Below are 21,117 nucleotides of genomic sequence, written 5' to 3'. Positions count from 1 at the left end.
GTTCTCCACAGTGGCTGTATTAATTTACATTCCCACCAACAGTGCAAGAGGGTTCCCTTTTCTCCACACCCTCACCTGCATTTATTGTTTTCAGATTTTTTGACGGTGGCCATTCTGACCGGTGTGAGGTGATATCTCATTGTAGTTTTTATTTGCATTCCTCTAATGATTAGTGATACTGAGCATCCTTTCATGTGCCTCTTGGCCATCTGTATGTCTTCTTTGGAAAAATGTCTATTTAGGTCTTCTGCCCATTTTGGACTGGGTTGTTTGTTTTTTTTTTGATATTGAGCTGCATGAGCTGCTTGTCTATTTTGGAGATTAATCCTTTGTCAGTTGCTTCATTTGCAAATATTTTCTCCCATTCTGAGGGTTATCTTTTAGTCTTGTTTATGGTTTCCTTTTTTGTGCAAATGCTTTTTTTTTCTTTTTTTTTTTTTTTTGCGGTACGCGGGCCTCTCACTGCTGTGGCCTCTCCCGTTGCGGAGCACAGACTCCGGACGCGCAGGCTCAGGAGCCATGGCTCACGGGCCCAGCCGCTTCGCGGCATGTGGGATCTTCCCAGACCGGGGCACGAACCCGTGTCCCCTGCATCGGCAGGCGGACTCTCAACCACTGTGCCACCAGGGAAGCCTTGTGCAAATGCTTTTAAGTTTCATTAGGTCCCATTTATTTTTGGTTTTATTTCCATTTCTCTAGGAGATGGGTCAAAAAGGATCTTGCTGTGATTTATGTCATAGAGTGTTCTGCCTATGTTTTCCTCTAAGAGTTTTATGGTGTCTGGCCTTACATTTAGGTCATTAATCCATTTAGAGTTTATTTTTGTGTATGGTGTCAGGGAGTGTTCTAATTTCATTCTTTTGCATGTAGTTGTCCAGTTTTCCCAGCACCACTTATTGAAGAGGCTGTCTTCTCCATTGTATATTCTTGCCTCCTTTATCAAAGATAAGGTGACCATATGTGCGTGGGTTTATCTCTGGGCTTCCTATCCTGTTCCATTGATTTATAGTTCTGTTTTTGTGCCAGTACCATACTGTCTTGATTACTGTAGCTTTGTAGTATAGTCTGAAGTCCAGGAGCCCGATTCCTCCAGCTCCGTTTTTCTTTCTCAAGACTGCTTTTACTATTCGGAATCTTTTGTGTTTCCATACAAATTGTGAAATTTTTTGTTCTAGTTCTGTGAAAAATGTCAATGATAGTTTGATAGAGATTGCATTGAATTTGTAGATTGCTTTGGGTAGTATAGTCATTTTCACAATGTTAATTCTTCCAATCCAAGAATATTGTCTATCTCTCCATCTGTTTGTATCATCTTTAATTTCTTTCATCTGTGTCTTATAATTTTCTGCATACAGGTCTTTTGTCTCCTTAGGTAGGTTTATTCCTAGGTATTTTATTCTTTTTGTTGCAATGGTAAATGGGAGTGTTCCCTTAATTTCTCTTTCAGGTTTATTGTCATCAGTGTATAGGAATGCAAGAGATTTCTGTGCATTAATTTTTTATCCTGCTACTTTACCAAATTCATTGATTAGCTCTAGTAGTTTTCTGGTAGCATTTTTAGGATTCTCTATGTATACTATCATTCATCTGCAAGCAGTAACAGTTTTACTTCTTCTTTTCTGGTTTGGATTCCTTTTATTTCTTTTTCTTCTGTGATTGCTGTGGTTAAAACTTCCAAAACTATGTTGAAATATAGTGGTGAGAGTGGGCAACCTTGTCTTGTTCATGATCTTAGTGGAAATGGTTTCAGTTTTTCACCATTGAGAACGATGTTGGCTGTGGGTTTGTCATATATGGCCTTTATTATGTTGAGGTAGGTTCCCTCTATGCCCACTTTCTAGAGCGTTTTTATCATAAATGGATGTTGAATTTTGTCGAAAGCTTTCTCTACATCTATTGAGATGACCATATGGTTTTTCTCCTTCAGTTTGTTAATATGGTGTATCACATTGATTCACGTATATTGAAGAATCCTTGCATTCCTGGGACAAACCCCACTTGATCATGGTGTATGATCCTTTTAATGTGCTGTTAGATTCTGTTTGCTAGTATTTCGTTGAGGATTTTTGCATCTGTGTTCATCAGTGATATTGGCTTGTAGTTCTCTTTTTTTGTGGCATCTTTGGTTTTGGTGTCAGGGTGATGGTGGCCTTGTAGAAGGAGTTTGGGCGTGTCCCTCCCTCTGCTATATATTGGAAGAGTTTGAGAAGGATAGGTGTTAGGTCTTCTCTAAATGTTTGATAGAATTTGCCTGTGAAGCCATCTGGTCCTGGGCTTTTGTTTGTTGGAAAATATTTAATCACAGTCTCAATTTCAGTGCTTGTGATTGGTCTGTTTATATTTTCTATTTCCTCCTGGTTCAGTCTCAGAAGGTTGTGCTTTTCTAAGAATTTGTCCATTTCTTCATATAGTTGCTTGTAGTAATCTCTCATGATCCTTTGTATTTCTGCATTGTCAGTTGTTACTTCTTCTTTTTCATTTCTATTTCTGTTGATTTGAGACTTCTCCCTTTTTTTTTTGATGAGTTGGGCTAATGGTTTATCAATTTTGTTTATCTTCCCAAAGAACCAGCTTTTAGTTTTATTGATCTTTCCTCTTGTTTCCTTCATTTCTTTTTCTTTTATTTCTGATCTTGTCTTTATGATTTCTTTCCTTCTGCTAACTTTGGGGGTTTTTTTGTTCTTCTTTCTCTGATTGCTTTAGGTGTAAGCCTAGGTTGTTTATTTGAGATGTTTCTTGTTTCTTGAGGTAGGATTGTATTGCTGTAAACTTCCCTCTTAGAACTGCTTTTGCTGCATCCCATAGATTTTGGGTCTTCATTGTCATTTGTTTCTAGGTATTTTTTGATTTTCTCTTTTTTTTAATTTAATTTAATTTATTTTTTTACACAGCAGGTTCTTATTAGTTATCCATTTTACACATATTAGTGTATATATGTCAATCACAATCTCCCAGTTTATCACACCACCCCCACCCCCACCCCCACCAGATTTCCTCAGTGATCTCTTGGTTATTTAGTAGTGTATTGTTTAGCCTCCATGTATTTGTATTTTTTACACATTTTTTCCTGTAATTTATATCTAGTCTTATAGAGTTGTGGTTGGAAAAAATACTTGATACGATTTCCATTTTCTTAAATTCACCAAGTCTTGATTTGTGACCCAAGATATGATCTATCCTGGAGAATGTTCCATGAGCACTTGAGAAGAAAGTGTAATCTGCTGTTTTGAATGGAATGTCCTGTAAATATCAATTAAGCCCATCTTGTTTAATGTATCATTTAAAACTTGTTTTTCCTTATTTATTTTCATTTTGGATGATCTGTCCATTGGTGAAAGTGAGGTGTTAAAGTCTCCTACTATGATTGTGTTACTATTGAGATCCCCTTTTATGGCTGTTAGCATTTGCCTTATGTATTGAGGTGCTCCTATGCTGGGTGTATAAATGTTTACAATTGTTATATCTTCTTCTTGGATTTATCCCCTGATCATTATGTAGTGTCCTTCATTGTCTCTTGTAATAGTCTTTATTTTAAATTCTATTTTGTCTGATATGCGAGTTGCTACTCCAGGTTTCTTTTGATTTCCATTTGCTTGGAATATCTTTTTCCATCCCGTCACTTTCAGTCTGTATGTGTCCCTAGGTCTGAAGTGGGTCTCTGGTAGACAGCATATATACGGGTCTTATTTTTGCATCTATTCAGCCAGTCTGTGTCTTTTGGTTGGAGCATTTTATCCATTTACATTTAAGGTACTTATTGATATATATGTTCCTATTACTATTTTCTTAATTCCTTTGGGTTTGTTATTGTAAGGCTTTTCCTTCTCTTGTGTTTCCTGCCTAGAGAAGTTCATTTAGCATTTGTTGTAGAGCTGGTTTGGTGGTGCTGAATTCTCTTAGCTTTTGCTTTTCTGTAAAGGTTTTAATTTCTCCGTTGAATCTGAATGAGATCCTTGCTGGGTAGAGTAATCTTGATTGTAGGTTTTTCCCTTTCATCACTTTAAATATGTCCTGCCACTCACTTCTGGCTTGCAGACTTTCTGCTGAAAGATCAGCTATTAACCTTATGGGGATTCCCTTTTATGTTAATTGTTGCTTTTCCCTTGCTGTTTTTAATATTTTTTGTTTGCATTTAAGTTTTGATAGTTTGATGAATATGTCTTGGCATGTTTCTCCTTGGATTTACCCTGTATAGGACTCTCTGTGCTTCCTGGACTTGATTGACTATTTCCTTTCCCATATTAGGGAAGTCTTCAACTGTAATCCCTTCAAATATTTTCTCAGTCCCTTTTTCTTTCTCTTCTACATCTGGGACCCTTATAATTCGAATGTTGGTGTGTTTAATGTTGTCCCAGAGGTCTCTGAGACTGTCCTCAATTCTTTTCATTCTTTTTTCTTTTTTCTGCTCTGCAGTAGTTATTTCCACTATTTTATCTTCCAGGTCACTTATCCGTTCTTCTGCCTCAGTTATTCTGCTACTGTTTCCTTCTAGAGAATTTTTAATTTCATTTATTGTGTTGTTCATCATTGTTTGTTTGCTCTTTAGTTCTTCTAGGTCCTTGTTAAACGTTTCTTGTATTGTCTCCATTCTATATCCAAGATTTTGGATCATCTTTTCTATCATTACTTTGAATTCTTTTTTCAGGTAGACTGCCTATTTCCTCTTCATTTCTTTGGTCTGGTGGGTTTTTATCTCACTCCTTTATCTGCTGTGTGTTTCTCTGTCTTCTCATTTTGCTTAACTTACTGTGTTTGAGGTCTCCTTTTTGCAGGCTGCAGGTTCCTAGTTCCCGTTGTTTTTGGTGTCTGCCCCCAGTGGCTAAGGTTGGTTCAGTGGGTTGTGTAGGCTTCCTGGTGGAGGGGACTAGTGCCTGTGTTCTGGTGAATGAGGCTGGATCTTGTCTTTCTGGTGGGGAGGACCACGTCCGGTGGTGTGCTTTGGGGTGTCTTTGACCTTATTATGATTTTAGGCAGCTTCTCTGCTAATGGGTGGGGTTGTGTTCCTGTCTTGCTCGTTGTTTGTCATGGGGTGTCCAGCACTGTAGCTTGCTGGTCGTTGAGTGGAGCTGCATCTTAGCATTGAGTTGGAGATCTCTGGGAGAGCTTTCACCGTTTGATATTACATGAGGCCAGGACGCGTCTGGCGGACCAGTGTCCTGATCTCGGCTTTCCTACCTCAGAGGCTCAGGCCTGACACCCGGCCAGAGCACCAAGACCCTGTCACCCACACGACTCAGAAGAAAATGGAGAAAAAAAAAGAACGAACAAAAGAAAAATAAATAAATAAAATAATAAAGTTATTAAAATAGAAAAAACTTATTAAAAATAAAAAATAGAAAAGTAATTAAAAAAAAGAAAGAGAGAAAGAAAGGAGAGAGCAACCAAATCAAAAACAAATCCACAAATGATAACAAGCACTAAAAACTATACTTAAAAAACCCCCCCCAAAACCCCAGATAGAAACCTAGGACAAATGGCAAAAGCAAAGCTATACAGACAAAATCACACTAAGAAGCATACACATACACACTCATACAAAGAGAAGAAGGAAAAAAATGTATATATATAAAAGGAAGAGAGCAACCAAAGCAATAAACAAATCTACCAGTGATGATAATGTCTAAATACTAAACTAAGATAAACATAAAACCAGAAACCAGTCAGTCGCATACAGCCAACCCCCAGTCTACTGTGGCTCTCAAAGTCCACCTCCTCAATTTGGGATGATTCGTTGTCTATTCAGGTCTTCCTCAGATGCAGGTACGTCAAGTTGATTGTGGAGCTTTAATCTGCTGCTCCTGAGGCTGCTGGGAGAGATTTCCCTTTCTCTTCTTTGTTCGCACAGTTCCCAGGGGCTCAGCTTTGGATTTGGCCCCGCCTCTGCGTGTAGGTCGCCGGAGGGCATCTGTTCTTCAGACAGGATGGGGTTAAAGGAGCCGCTGATTCGGGGGCTCTGGCTCACTCAGGCTGGGGGAGGGAGGGGTATGGATGCAGGGCGAGCCCGCGGCGGCAGAGGCCAGAGTGACGTTGTACTAGCCTGAGGCGCGCCGTGCATTCTGCCGGGGAAGTTGTCCCTGGATCACGGGACCCTGGCAGTGGCGGGCAGCACAGGCTCCCGGGGGGTGTGGTTAGTGACCTGTGCTCGCACACAGGCCTCTTGGTGGCTGCAGTAGCAGCCCTAGCACCTCACGCCCATCTCTGGTGTCCGCGCTGATAGCTGCGGCTCGCGCCCGTCTCTGGAGCTCGTTTAGGCTCTGAATCTCCTTTCCTTGCGCACCCTGAAACAATGGTCTCTTGCCTCTTCGGTAGTTCCAGACCTTTTCCCGGACTCCCTCCTGGCTAGCTGTGGCGCAGTAGCCCCTTCAGGCTGTGTTCATGCAGCTGACCCCAGTCCTCTCCCTGGGATGTGACCTCTGAAGCCTGAGCCTCAGCTCCCAGCCCCAACCCGTCCCGCCGGGTGAGCACACAAGCCTCTCGGGCTGGTGAGTGCCGGTCGGCACCGATCCTCTGTGTGGGAATCTTTCCGCTTTGCCCTCTGCACCCCTGTTGCTGCACTCTCCTCTTTGGCTCCTAAGCTTCCCCGCCCTGCCACCCTCGTCTCCACCAGTGAAGGGGCTTCCCAGTGTGTGGAAACTTTTCCTCCTTCACAGCTCCCTCCCAGAGGTGCAGGTCCTGTCCCTATTCTTTTTTCTCTGTTTTTCCTTTTTTTGTTTTTTGTGGTACGCGGGCCTCTCACTGCTGTGGCCTCTCCCATTGCAGAGCACAGGCTCCGGACGCACAGGCTCAGTGGCCACGGCTCACTAGCCCAGCCGCTCCGCGGCATGGGGGATCCTCCCGGACCGGGGCACGAACCCATGTCCCCTGCATCGGCAGGCGGACTCTCAACCACTGCGCCACCAGGGAAGCCCTGTGTTTCCTTTTTTCTTTTGCCCTACCCAGGTACGTGGGGAGTTTTTTGCCTTTTGGGAAGTCTGAGGTCTTCTTCCATCATTCAGTAGGTGTTCTGTAGGAGTTGTTCCACGTGTAGATGTAGTTTTGATGTATTTGTGGGGAGGAAGGTGATCTCCACATCTTGCTTGTCCGCCATCTTGAAGGTGCCCCTCAATTCTGTGCATTTTTGATGCTTGCTCTTTACGTGAAGTCTATGAGATTTATCTGTTTATCTGCAAGTCATTCATTCTCATTGCTGTATAGTATTCCTTTTTAATGAGTGTATTACCATTTATTTACCATTCTTCATTGTGTTTTGAACACTGGATTCTTCCTTCCTACAAAATTTCCTGGGCGGAGTATTTGTGTGCTTGTTCGGAGCTGGGTGGAATGTCTTATTCTGTCTCCATTACTTTTGGATGGTCAAATAATTAATCCTTCTAAGCCTCCATTTTTTTCATCTCTAAAGTGATCATGGTAATATCTACCCTGCCTGCCTCAGAGAAAAATGGATACAAAAGCATTTTAAAAATTTAAAGCCTAAACAACAGTCAACAGTGGGTGGGGAGAGAGTGGTCAAGTGGATTTATGAAGACAGCAGAAAGTTTAAGCACTTGGTTGGTATTGAGATGTTTCTCCATCCTTTTAAGCCTTCCTTGAAGTCTTGAGCTTCAAAGGAAGCTTCAGTGAGAGAACATGCGTGCAGAGTACAGAAGTAGTAAGTCCTAAAAGTATGCAACTCCTCCTGTAGATATGGTGGAAGCATAAGAGGGCGTGTGGTCAGAGAACACTTCCTGAGCATCGTCTCTTTGTTCTTGCTACTCAACATCTTGGCCCTCCCACTCCTTACAATGGCTACCTTCCCCTCCAAACTGATAGCTGCCAGGGTTCATGTTTTGGGCCTCCTCTACCTTCTGAACTTCCATGCCCACGTGTTTCAGCTCCGCACTGGGCATATGATCCTATCTGAATGTCCCATGAATGCTCCATATACCACATGTAGAGAGCAGAATGCATCTTCTCGTACTTTCTTCTGTGTGCCCTGTTTTGTGAGTGGTATTGCCACTCAGTCCTCTCGCTGGAAACCCCAAGCTCACTCACTTATTCCTTCTCTCTCACCCTAACTCGTGTCTGTCTCCTGCCTTGTGATGATATCTCTTAAATGTTTCTCAAATCTCTCCTCTCTTTTTGATCACCACCCCTCATACCTTAACATGATGCCCCTTCTATCCTGGTCTGGGCTACTGCAACAGCTCCAGAACTAGTCTCCTTATCTGTCACAGAGACCAGGTTTTATTCTCCCTTGTATCTCTAACTATATCCAGAACTCAGGTCTCATCTTCCTTTAACAGCTGCAGAACCTTAACAAAGTTACCACGTTCTCAGATTCAGTGTCCTTATTTGTCAAACAGAGATCATTATCATACCTTCCTCATGAGGTTTTCAAAAGATTAGATGAAACAGTGATAGAATATATGTCAAGCACTTAGCAGGGTGCTTCCCAGCACGCAACAGATGCTCAATAAATGGTAGGTGGCCTTACTGCTAGTGCCTGGGGTCTGTCCTTGTGCTGTCTACCTTCTAGGGAAAAATTGTAAATTGTGCCTCAGATCCTGTTACTTTCCTTCTCCATGCTTTAGGTACCTTGTCATGTACAGATAAAATCTAACCTCAAGGGAACCAAGGCTGCATAATGAATCTTGTGGGCCCTAAGCACTCTGGCCTTCACAGAAAAACAATAAAACAACAATTTAAAAAAGAGTATTAAAAATCTTATTTGATAACTGTGCCTTCCTGATTTTAAAAGAAATTTAAACATCTTCCTGAACCCTTAAAAATATTGGGGGCACTGTGTTTACTGTGATGAATAGATAAGTCCTCCCTGAAGGGACCATGTACCTTCTCTCTATCTCTTTTTATCCCCAGTCTTGCTGAGGTTATTTTCTCCCCCCCATCTTTTTTTCTTTTAGTTTCTCTCTCTCTCTCTCCTCCCTCCCTCCCTCCCTTCGTTCCTTCCTTTCTTCCTTCCTTCCTCTCTCTCCATCCTTCCCTGTTACTCCTTTCTTACTTGATGTCTTTCTTTTGTTTCATTAGTTTTTGTTCTTTTGTTTATTATTGCTTTCTTTGGGCTTCCTCTCTTTTTTTTTCTAATTCCTTGGGTTATATGCTTACCTTATTAATTATCAGTTCTTCCTTTCCCCCCCTTAATATACACATTTATATAGTTACTTCCAAGTATTGCATTAGCACGATCCTACAAGCTTTGAGATGTACTGTTTCATGTTCTGTTAGTTTCATGTAACTTCTAATGGCAATATGATTAATTATTTGACCCATATTTGTTTTAGAAGTCTTTTAAAACTGCCCAAATGTGTGAATCCTTTGTGGTCTTTTATTGTTGGCTTCTGTTTTTTATTGCTTTATGTTCAAAGATGATCTGTAAGCTAGGTTGAGACTTTTTTGTGGCCTGTCAATTGTTTAAATGTTCCATATACTCTTGTAGAGAATGTACGATTATTAGAAAGTCAGGTACAATGTCCATTAGATCAAACATCTTAATTTTGTTGTTCAGTTCTACCGTATCTTTGCTAAATTTTTGTCCTTATCTGTTCAGTACTGAGAGATGTGTTAATATTTCCCACTATGATTGTGGATTTGTTCATTTCTTCTTGTAATGTGGTCCATTTTTGCTTTATGTGATTTGAAGCTATGTTGTTAGGTGCTTGGCAGTTTGTTATTCCTAAGAGCTTCTGGTGGATTGCTACTTTTATCATTATGTAACGACCTTCTTCATCCCCATAAGGCTGTTTGCCCTAAAGTCTGTTTTTCTCTGATGTTTATAGAGCGATTCCAGCTTTCTTTTGGTTAGTATTGTCATGGTCTATATTTTCTTTATCCAATTCCACTCTGTTTTTTTAATATTGATTGTATTCATTTTGTGTAGTTACTATAACCAATTACCATAATCTTGATGGTTTAAAACAACGGAAATTTTTTCTCTCACAGTTTGAGGCTAGAATTCTGAAATCAAGATGTTGGCCGAGCCATGCTTTCTCTGAAGGGTCTGGGAAGTAATCCTCCCTTTCCTTTTCCCAGCTTCTGGGAGTTGTTAGCAATCCTGGGCATTGCTTGGCTTGCAGCTATATCCTTCAATATCTGTTGTCAAATGACCTTCTTCCCTCTGTGTATCTGTGTTTCTATCTCTAAATTTTTCTCATATGAGTACACCAGTTATATTAATTTGATTACATATGCAAAACCCCTATTTCCAAATAAGGTCATACTCATAGGTTCAGAGTAGACAGGGGGCCACTGATCAACTCAGTACCTTCATAACTAGAAATTATGAAACATTTAAGGCGTACAAAAGGTCTCGTATTCTGTGCACGTTTGAGCTCCAAAACGCCAGCCTTTAGTTAATGAGCAATGCATCCTTCACCCCATCCCAGCAGATAGTCTCAGCTCTGATTATAACTTACCTCTGGGTGTTTCCTTTAACTTATTGCAAGCTCAGCTATGCATTTACAGTATTAAAAAAGTTTTCATTCAGAATTTCTAGGTAGTTTATTGTAAAGTTTTCCTGTTGTTTTAGCCTTCCATCTTGCTGGAAATAGAATTGTCTATCATAAGTGGGTTTTTAAAAATAGCTTTATTGAGATTTTTTTCACATGATATCATTCATCCACTGAACGTGTACAATTTAGTGGCTTTTAGTATATTCACAAAGTTGTGCAAACATCACCACACTCTATTTCCGGAACATTTCCATCGCCCAAAAAAGACACTCGATACACGTTAGCAGTCACTCCCCATTCCCTCCCCAAATACCCACCACCCTAAGCAGATACAGATCTACTTTCTATCTGTATAGATGTGCCTATTCTGTGCATTTCAGGTAAACAGAACCATACAGTATGTGGTCTTTCCCGTCCAGCATTATTTCTTCAGCATGTTTTCAAGGTTCACTCATGTTGTATATATCACTACAGACAGTCTCTGACTTACAGTGGTTCGATTTATGATTTTTTTGACTTTATGATGGTACAAAAGTGATAAGCATTCAGTAGAAACCATACTTTGAATTTTGATCTTTTCCTGAGCCAGCAATATGCAGTACGGTGCTGTCTTATGATGCTGGGCAGTGGCAGCGAGCCACAGCGCCCAGTCAGTCACGTAACATGAAGGTAAACCGCCAACACATTTGCAACCATTTTGTACCCATGCAACCATTCTGTTTTACACTTTCGGTACAGTATTCAGTAAATTCCATGAGATAATCAACACTCTTTATTACAAAACATGCTTTGTGTTAGAACGAGTTTGCCCAACTGTAGGTAAGTGTTCTGAGCACGTTTAAGGGAAGCTAGGCTAAGCTGTGATGTTTGGTAGGTTAGATGTTTTAAATGCATTTTCAACTTACGATATTTTCAACTTATGATGGGTTTATCGGGATGTACCTCTTTTGTAAGTTGAGGAAGATCTGTACTTTTTAAAAAAGATCTTTTTTTATTGCCAGATAATATCCCATTGCGTGGATGTACCGCATTTTGTTTTATTCACTTATCAGTGGATAGACACAGCTAATATGAATAATGCTTCTATGAACATTTGTGTACAAGTTTTCAAGTGGGCATATCTTTTCATTTCTCTAGGGTAAAAAATGGAACTGCTGGATCATATGGTAAAACTACGCTTAGCATTTTGAAGAACTGCCAAAGTACTTTCCAAGGTAGCCGCACCATTGTGCGTTCCCACTAGTAATGTCCTATCGGGAGTGATTTTAAAATCCAACACAGGTGTCTGTACTTGACCTGGGACGAGTCCTTACAGATTCTGGAGCACAGTGAAGGTGATGTTATTGGAATGGTTGGTGCACGGTGATGTGGCACGAGAGATTAAAGGCCAGGAAGCAGGTCACCTCCTGTGACCAGGAAGTGTTGGAGTGATCCAGTTCTCAGTTGATGGTTCCTCTGTTGGGCTGGTGGAGGGCAGAAAAGATGTCAGGGTTCCCGAAAAACACCATGGACGGTGGAAATGATTCTCAGGTAGCAAAATGATGTTCACTTGAGACCAATCCTGAGATGCTTGCTGAACCTTTCCTTTTTGATTTTATATCACAGAAAATAAATGTTTATTTTCAGAGAAGCAGGAAACGGATTACAGGTGTTGCCATTATGGGGTGGAGGAGCATCCTGTGACTGGAGCAGATTTACTGGCCTTTGACTTACTTGAGGATGCCATCCTGGGAGTTTGTGGTCCTCCTAGGCTTTGTGGTCTGTCCTCCAGGAAAGCTGAGGATGCTGTTTACATCTCTGGTCCATGGTCTTCCTGCCCGTGGCAGGAAGTGGGGTGTGTGTGTGCACATGCCTGACGGTGAACAGGGTAGCTTGGGCATTTGAAATAGCAAAAGAGAATGAGAGCCCTTAACAGCAAGAGTTTTCAAGCCGAGAAGTAAAACCTCCCATAACTGTAGGATTTCAAAATTGCCCATCAAGCTGTTTATCGTTTAATGGAACAATAGGTATAAAGCTACCACCATCCTGGGAACGTGCAGTTGCTCAATGAGGCTTGTCACCGAGGCCTTCTACTCTTCTGGGCACGGTTATCACCCTTATGGGTTTTTCTTCTCTGTGATTTATTCTCAAACATTTTATATTTCCTTTTTGCCATTTAAATGAGATTTAAATAAAACCATTAGGTATAGAACGGTGGCAGATGGTTACACACTTTAAACTCATGATAGAATCAATCTGTATATTATTCTCTGTTCAAATGAAGCAAAAACACCTGCAGTCTGGAAGTTCCTTATTGCTGCCTTTTCTATGTTGTACTGTGCATCTGCTGGAATATCTAGCCTTGTGGTAATTGATCGTGAAGAAAGGAAATCAGGCAGGGATGACAGCCCGAGTTCTGTCCCATTTTGCGTGTCTTTCTTGGTCCACATGTCCCCTGCTTTTGGCAGTCTCTCCCTTTTATAGACCGCCCCTGCCATCCACCCCATTTCCCAAAAGGAGGGAGAGGCTCTTCATGGGTGACCAGCCTTCACCCCACACCTCACAGTTGCTCTGACCTTCCTCTCAACTGAAATGTGTTCAGGACATAGTCTGATATCAGTAAATCGAGAACATAATTTTTTCTGTGACAGGTAATGTTAAAATTTCCACTGAAGCTATATCTGAGCCTGAGTGGCATATCCTGGTATGGTGATTTTCAAATAATTCTTTTTCTCTCCCTCCTTTTTCTAGGTTTATCTAAATCCCTTGGGCTCATTGAAGGTTATGGTGGGCGGGGCAAAGGGGGCCTTCCTGCTACCCTTTCCCCGGCTGAAGAAGAGAAAGCCAAGGGACCCCATGAGAAGTATGGCTACAATTCCTACCTCAGTGAAAAAATTTCACTGGATCGTTCCATTCCGGATTATCGTCCCACCAAGTAAGTTCTGATTCAGTCACTCAGAGGCGCTTGCTTTATCAGATGGCTGGGCGTGGACCCATGTCTGTGACATTTTCTTGTGTTACTTGTAACTAGTGGAGGGGCTTTTATCTTGTCTCCTCCATAATCAATAAATAGTACTACTGACTATGAAAATAAATAGAGCTAAATAAGAATTTTTAATTTTTATAAAATAATACAGAAGCATAGAGAAAGGTCCGTGATACAAAAAATTTTTAAGTAAAAATTTAAAAATCAACATGATCTCATTACCTAGAGGTGGTGACTAGTAAAATACTAGTATTTTGTCTTTGAGTCTATTTTCTATACAGATTATGAGCATATGGTGTGTTTCATTTATCCTCTTTTTCATTTATTATTTCATGAGCATTTTCTGGTGTTATTAGTTATGATCATTATTTTCATTGTTAGAAATCTAGATTATTTCCAAATTTTCATTATTATAAATATGAAATATTTATAATATTATAAATAGTTATAATTTTTATAAAATAAATTTTCATTTTTATAAATAAAAATTGATAAAAAATTTATTTTAAAATTTTCATTATGATAAATAACACTTGGATGGATATCTCCCCACTCAAACCTTTATGTATATTGATTTGATATTTACTTTCTTAATCCACACTTCTAAAGGTGTAATCCTTAGATCACATTGTAGGAGTACTTTTGGAGGCCCTAGATACATATAGCGCTATTTTCCTCCGGAAAGTTTATAGAAGTTTCTGCTCCTATTGGAACTTTACTAGACCCTTCCCAAACTGGGTACTAGCATTTAAATAATGCTTTTCCCAGCTGGTAGGTGAAAGAGTACATCCTGTGATTGTTTCAACTTACAATTTTTGTTTGAGATTCTTACCTTTGAAACAGTTTGTTTGTGTCTTGGTTGGTTTATGAGAGGTCTTTGTTCTGTGCTCTCAGATTTAAGAATTATTTGTTTTCTCTTTGTGAAAGAAGAGAGATTGGTGGGAAAATCAAGATGCTGGGGGAAAATATCCTATTTTCTAGGCAGTAGTCCTCCTTGGCTTTTCAAACAGATGCTTCATCTTCTGTTAGATTTGTGGTGTCTCTCTTTCTTTCATTTGCAGTGTGCCCTTGCTTAGAGTAGATTATTTCTTTTTCAAATGGATTTTGTACAAATCAGTTAAGTATCCTGGTTACTGAGAAAAATAGATTCAAGATAAGGAAAATTACCTTAAATGAATTTAAAATTGCAGCATTAGCTGAGAAAACTGTTAAATCTCTCTCTCTGCCTAATAAGCATATATTCATTTTGAATCACTAGGAAAACATACATCACCCCTGTTGGAAGCTATTTTGTGTTCCTGGACTTTTGCTCTCAAAAACATCTGGCTGTTTTCATTTCCTGGTGCTCTCTGATTAGCCTTTCTTATTTGGATGTTGGCAAATAAACAGAGCTGTTATTTTTGTAGTCCTGTGAGAATGAAGATGCTTCCAACGTGGAGCTTAGTGGAAATGGGTCAGTTGAACAATATCAGTGAGCACATGTTATGTACCAGATGGTTTTCCCCACACTAGAGGCAGAACATTGGCTAAGGTAGTCCTTGCCTACATACTCTTGTCGGGGGAGGGAGACAGATGTGCAAGCAGGTCAATCCAGCACATCGTGGTCTATGTGGGTATGTCAGGCCAGAGACATACACAGTATGTACAGGGAGGATCTGGGAAGGTTTCCTGCGTGAGATGACGCAGAAGTTTGATCTTGAAGGCCCATTAAGGGTTAGAAAATTAAAGAGAGGAGACACATTTAGACAAGTGGGAAGGGGAATAGCAAGATCAGAGCTGGGGATGCAGATGAAAACATGGCACGCCCAGGGAGGAATACACAGCTCTGTGGTGCTCTATAGTGTAGCATGGTGGCTTGAATATACCAGGGGTCCCCAGCCCCCAGGCCGCGGACCAGTACTGATCCGTGGCCTGTTAGGAACCGTGCCGCACATCAGGAGGTGAGCGGTGGACGAGTGAATGAAGCTTCATCTGCCGCTCCCCGTCGCTCACGTTACCGCCTGGACCATCCCCTTCCCCCCCCCAACCCCGCGCCCATGGAAAAATTGTCTTCCAGGAAACCGGTCCCTGGTGCCAAAATGTTTGGGAACTGCTGGAATACACCACTTAGATTTCGTCCCTCCGGAAACTTTACTAAGATGATAGTAAAGGACTACAGAGGATGACAGCCTAGGACAAAAACAGGTTAGACTCCCACAGCAGGGAAGAAACACCCACAAAGTTTTGGAAGATGGAAAGAGGATGGATGAATGGTAACTGACATAGCAAACTGGATGAGGCTGAGACCCAACCTTCTACATATGACGGGAAGTGGTGGGAAGGGCAGAAGAATATAGCCTAGTCACACCTCAGAACCCCAGAGACTCAGGAATTGGAGGTTCTGGGTACCTCTGATGGCTGGGAGGTAGATTTGAATAGAAGGATTATAGCTGTGTCCCCAGATCCTTTCTTCAACTTTACAGAGCCAGACGCTGCCCTTCCCTACCTGGTGGAACATGGGAGGTTTATTCCCTGGAGAAGGTGAACTCTGGGCTTTAGTTCATAAGATGACAGAAGATAGGGCTGTGTACTAAGTGGGGACACCCTTGGCCTCATTACCTCTGCAAGCTTTCACACTCCTGTAGTCCAGATTTGGAAGAATCCACTCTAAGGAAGCCATTCAACCTCAGAGAAATGCCAATAGATCTGATAGGTCCCCGCATCCCCGAAATGTCTGGGTTCTACTCATTAAACATTCGTAAGGCTCTTCCATCTACACAGAGCAGCCTTACTCTAAAATAAGAAAGGAGAACCAGAATCCCTAGACATTTCAGGAGAATCTCTCTTATAAAGGGCCTTAGCAACCAGAAGAAGAACAACAGAAAAGGCATCTGGAGGAAACAGACACACTTTAAAACTATAATTAATGTCTTAGTTCATGGAATGTTTTGTTTTATTCACAAAATAAGAATCAAGTGCTATGTTAAAGTGATAATCAGAGAATGAACAAGAGGTCTTGGAAGTTAAGAATAGGATAGAAATAAATAGTTCAATGAAAGTTTAGATAAATAAATTATTGTGGTGATCACTTCAAAATATATACAAATATCGAATCATTATGTTATATACCTGAAACTGATACCAGGTTATATAGCCACCGTGCTGTACAATACATCCTCATGACTTATTTTATAACCGGAGTTTGTACCTGTTGACTCACTTCATCCATCCCCACCCCCTCCTCACCTCTGGCAACTGTGATCTGTTCTGTCAATGAACTTGGGTTTGTTTTTTAAGAGTCTGTGAGATCTTACAGTATTTGTTTCTCTGACTTCCTTCACTTAGCATAATGCCCCCAAAGTCTATTCATGTCATTGCAATTGGCAAGATTTCACTCTTTTTTTTTTTTTAAGAAACTTTTTTTTTTTTAAACCCCACATTTGTTTATTTATTTATTTTTCTGGCTGTGTTGGGTCTTCGTTTCTGTGCGAGGGCTTTCTCTAGTTGTGGCAAGCGGGGGCCACTCTTCATGGCGGTGCGCGGGCCTCTCACTATCGCGGCCTCTCTTGTTGCGGAGCACAGGCTCCAGACGCACAGGCTCAGTAGTTGCGGCTCACGGGCACAGTTGCTCCGTGGCATGTGGGATCTTCCCAGACCAGGACTCGAACCCGTGTCCCCTGCATTAGCAGGCAGATTCTCAACCACTGCGCCACCAGGGAAGCCCAAGATTTCACTCTTTTTGTGGCTGACTCATATCTATATGTATCACATTCTCTTTATCCATTCATCCATTTGTGTACACGTAGTTTGTTTCCATATTGTGCCTATTGTAAATAATGCTGCAGTAAACATGGGGAGGGTGAATATATCTTTGTGAATTAGTGTTTTTATTGTTGTTTTTTTTTTTTGCGGTACGCGGGCCTCTCACCGTTGTGGCCTCTCCCGTTGCGGAGCACAGGCTCTGGATGCGCAGGCTCAGCGGCCATGGCTCACGGGCCCAGCCACTCTGCAGCATGTGGGATCTTCCCGGACCGGGGCACAAACCCGTGTCCCCTGCATTGGCAGGCGGACTCTCAACCACTGCGCCACCAGGGAAGCGCTGTTTTTGTTGTTTTTTTATATAAATACCCAGAAGTGGAATTGCTAGATCATATGGTAGTTCTATGTTTAATTTTTTGAGAAACCTCCACATTGATTTCCATAGTGGCTGCACCAATTTACATATCTAGCAACAGTGCAACAGGCTCCCTTTTCTCCACATCCTCGCCAACACTTGTTTTTCTAGTCTTTTTGTTAATAGCCATTCTAACAGGTGTGAGGTGATATCTCTCTTTTTTGGCTGCATTGGGTCTTCATTGCTGCGCGCGGGCTTTCTCTAGTTGCGGCGAGCAGGGGCTACTCTTCGTTGCGGTGCGCGGGCTTCTCATTGCGGTGGCTTCTCTTGTTGTGGAGTGCACGGGCTCAGTAGTTGCGGCTCACGGGCTGTAGAGCGCAGGCTCAGTAGTTGTAGCACACGGGCTCAGTGTGGGATCTTCCCGGAGCAGGACTTGAACCCATGTGCCCTGCATGGGCGGGCGGATTCTTAACCACTGCGCCACCAGCGAAGTCCCTCTCATTGTTTTTTATTTACATTTGCCTGATGATTAGTGATGTTGAGCATCTTTTCATGTGCCTGTTGCCCATCTGTATATCTTCTTTGGAAAAGTGTCTGTTCAGATCCTCTGCCCATTTTTAAATCAGATTGTATGGGGTTTTTTTGCTGTTGAGTTATATTAATTCTTTATATATTTTAGATATTAATCTCATCAGATTTATGATTTGCAAATACTTTCTCCCATTCAGTAGGTCGTCTTTTCATTTTGTTGATGGTTTTCTTTGCTGTGAAGAAACGAATTTAGTCTCCCTTATTTATTTTTGCTTTTGTTGTCTTTGCAAACAAAAAAAAATTTTTACGATTCTTTCAGAAAGTTTGGAACTGAATTAGTGATGGGCGCACACACACACACACAAAGCTTGTGAAAAAGGAAAGCAATTATTAGCACAGAAAAACCCAAAAGTTCCTCAGGAAAGGAATTGCAATTCCATATATTCTGTGGCTGAGCTGTGAACAATATCATGATACAAATATTGAATAGATATTAAACCACAAATTATGGTATAACTCTGTTGGAAGAAAGAAGAGGCAAAATGTGTATTGAGGTGTGGGTAGTATAAGAAAATTAAACCTTTATGGTCAGAAACAGAAAATCAATTGAAAATATCTAAAATTTAAACATCAGGAATTGCAGCATAATGATTGTTATTTAGAAACATTGAGAGTACAGAAATGGGATAAGACTGTATGTATTTTGTTTTAATAAAATAAAAGTTTAATTATGCCATAAATGTAAATCGACACCAAAAAATTAAGTGCAAGGTAGAAGGGTGAAAGTACAATAGAAGAAAGAGTTGGAGAACTGGGTTGAATGATGTGACCACCCCTGCCTTTTCAGATTTTTCTGGCAGCTATATGGAGGATGAATTTGAAGGTGAAATTAAAGATGAACTTGAGAGCTTGCCCACAGGTCATACATGGTAACCAGAGGTAGCGTTATACATTCTGGACTCCACAGCCAAAGGTACCAAATGAACCTTGGTGAGTTGCAAATTCATCCTTGCCGCCAAAGAAGGGCAAGGGCCTTGCCTGTAGAAGCTGCTCCTCTGATATCTGAGCCCAGGGGATAGGAAAGGAGGCAGCTGTCTGGGGCCAGAGCACTTTCTTTCCGCCCCATGCAGCCCAAGCCCAGGAGGAATTATCCCCCCACGGGCAAGATCTTGCTTGTGACACTGCCCAAAAGCTCTCTCAAGTTTAGAGAACTGAAATTGGCTAATGTCATTGCAATTTTATACAGAACCTCAAGTTGCTTTCATTCTTATTGGTTTATTATTACACTACTCTTGACAGAGTTGTTTCTCATAAATATGAATGAATTGGGGGGTAATAGTGGGATTAACCATTTGTTGGTCACATTTCATGCAAATGGATTCCAAAATGTTTTCTGTTTTATTTTAATTCTGTGATTTTTTTTTTCCTTCTCCTGGACAGATATTTTAAATTTGTATGAACCCCCAACTGTCTATCTTTCCATCTTCATTTCTCCACTGCTTTAAAGCAGAGAAAGAGTACTTATAAATATTCTACTCTGTTTTGTGTTCCTTTTCCATCACTCCCATCCATCCAGAGCTTATTTTAGAATATGGTACAAGATATGTATCTTTTGTTTCAAATGTCTGTCCTTTTTTTTTTTTTTCAAAGCAGCTTTTTCAAAATGATTTTGGAAATAATGCTTCCTCTTTCTCTTATTTGGAGCTGTTAAATGGAATACATTTTGTACTTTTTATACATAAATGGGCTTATTTTCTAGACTCTGTGCTATTTCTTTGGTCTGTTTTTTTTTTTTTTCATTTTCTTCTCTTTCCTTTCTTTCTTTCTTTTTTTTTTAAATCATGGAACATGATTTTTGACTGAAGTTCCCAGTCTGCCAGACACTGTGCTAAAGACATGGTGAGGACCAGGTACATCTTGGCCCCCTAAGAAATCAAAGCAAGTGGGCGAGGCAGGTGGGGCTTTGCAATCCTTTGACTTGTTTTCAGAGGACCTTAGAAACTAAGATAAGGGGATGTGCACTTCTGGGAGAGTCAGAGGGCAGCACAGAGGTGACCTTGATCTTAATGGTGAAGACAGAACATTGGAGAGAGTGAACAGCATGTGCAAGAGGACTGGGATAGTTCTTGGATTTCAGGGCTGGGGGAACAGCACAGAAACTTTGGGTTGAGTCATAGGGTCTCCAGAGTGAATCTTGGAAGAAGAGGTTGGAGGGAAAGGGGAGGCAGGTTCTGAAGCACCTTATGTGCCACTGCTGTGTTAGGTGGTGATGTTCGTCGTTGTCATTGGATGCCAATGAAGGACTTGAGTCAAGATTGTATTTTTGTGGTAATTTCTTAAAAAAGATCATGTTTAACTGTGACAAGAATGTGGAGAAAGGTTAGGGGCATTGGAGGCTGGGAGCAGGATGGCTAAATAAAATCTCTTCTTTTCCCACTCAACACCTGTTGAGCGCCAACCATTTGCTAGGCATTGCTTGACAGAAGAGAAAGACTTGATAATACAGTGAGTGTTTTATAATTATCCTATTCCTTTCACGGAAGTGATTTCTCTGTAAAAAACTAAGGACTGAGTAGGGATGGAGTGGAAGGGCTCGATTCAGGGAAAACTTTCTAAGAATCAGTGAGATGAGTCAGTTAATTGGATACGGGGGAACTGGGTACAATCAGAAGTTTCTAGCTTGGGAGACAGAGTGGAAGTGATTTCATTAACCAGGAGAGAATCCTGCAGAGAGGTTCCTGTTTTGCAGGGAGGTGGGGGCAAGGGGGTAGCAATGCTGCTTGTCCAGGGTTCCCCATAGTTATGGCTTTCTTGAGGGAACCATGAGATTAATCTGTCTGGCTTTATTCATTATTTGACTATGTGTGTGCCAGTGAGGAGGTGACGTTTGCAGACACCAGAAGCCAGACAAGGCTTTATTAACCGCCACTCCTTTTCCTTGCCAAGATATCCCATTCTATATCATTTGTGGCATATTAATTATCTGCCTGCCCACTTATAATATGGGGGAGGGGCCGCCTAGCAGCACAGAAACCTGTCTGAGCTTGTTAAAGCCACAGCTGAGATCCCTGCATACATTTTAC

At 41.1% G+C, this 21,117-nt stretch overlaps 1 protein-coding gene across 2 annotated transcripts in view; it reads left to right on the top strand.

Annotated features, from left to right (window-relative positions):
• GALNT17 (polypeptide N-acetylgalactosaminyltransferase 17) overlaps positions 1–21,117 on the top strand; it is a 450,322-nt gene that overhangs the window by 168,723 nt on the left and 260,482 nt on the right. For both annotated transcript variants that reach the window (XM_079944095.1, XM_079944096.1), the window contains exon 2: positions 13,176–13,359. In XM_079944095.1, coding sequence (XP_079800221.1) covers positions 13,176–13,359 — 184 coding nt within the window. The remainder of the gene's footprint in view (positions 1–13,175; positions 13,360–21,117) is intronic.

This window comes from Stenella coeruleoalba (assembly GCF_951394435.1).
Source record: "Stenella coeruleoalba genome assembly, chromosome: 15".
NCBI lineage: Eukaryota > Metazoa > Chordata > Mammalia > Artiodactyla > Delphinidae > Stenella > Stenella coeruleoalba.
The sequence above is the reverse complement of the archived record's forward strand: the minus strand, read 5'-3'. Positions and strand labels throughout refer to the sequence as shown.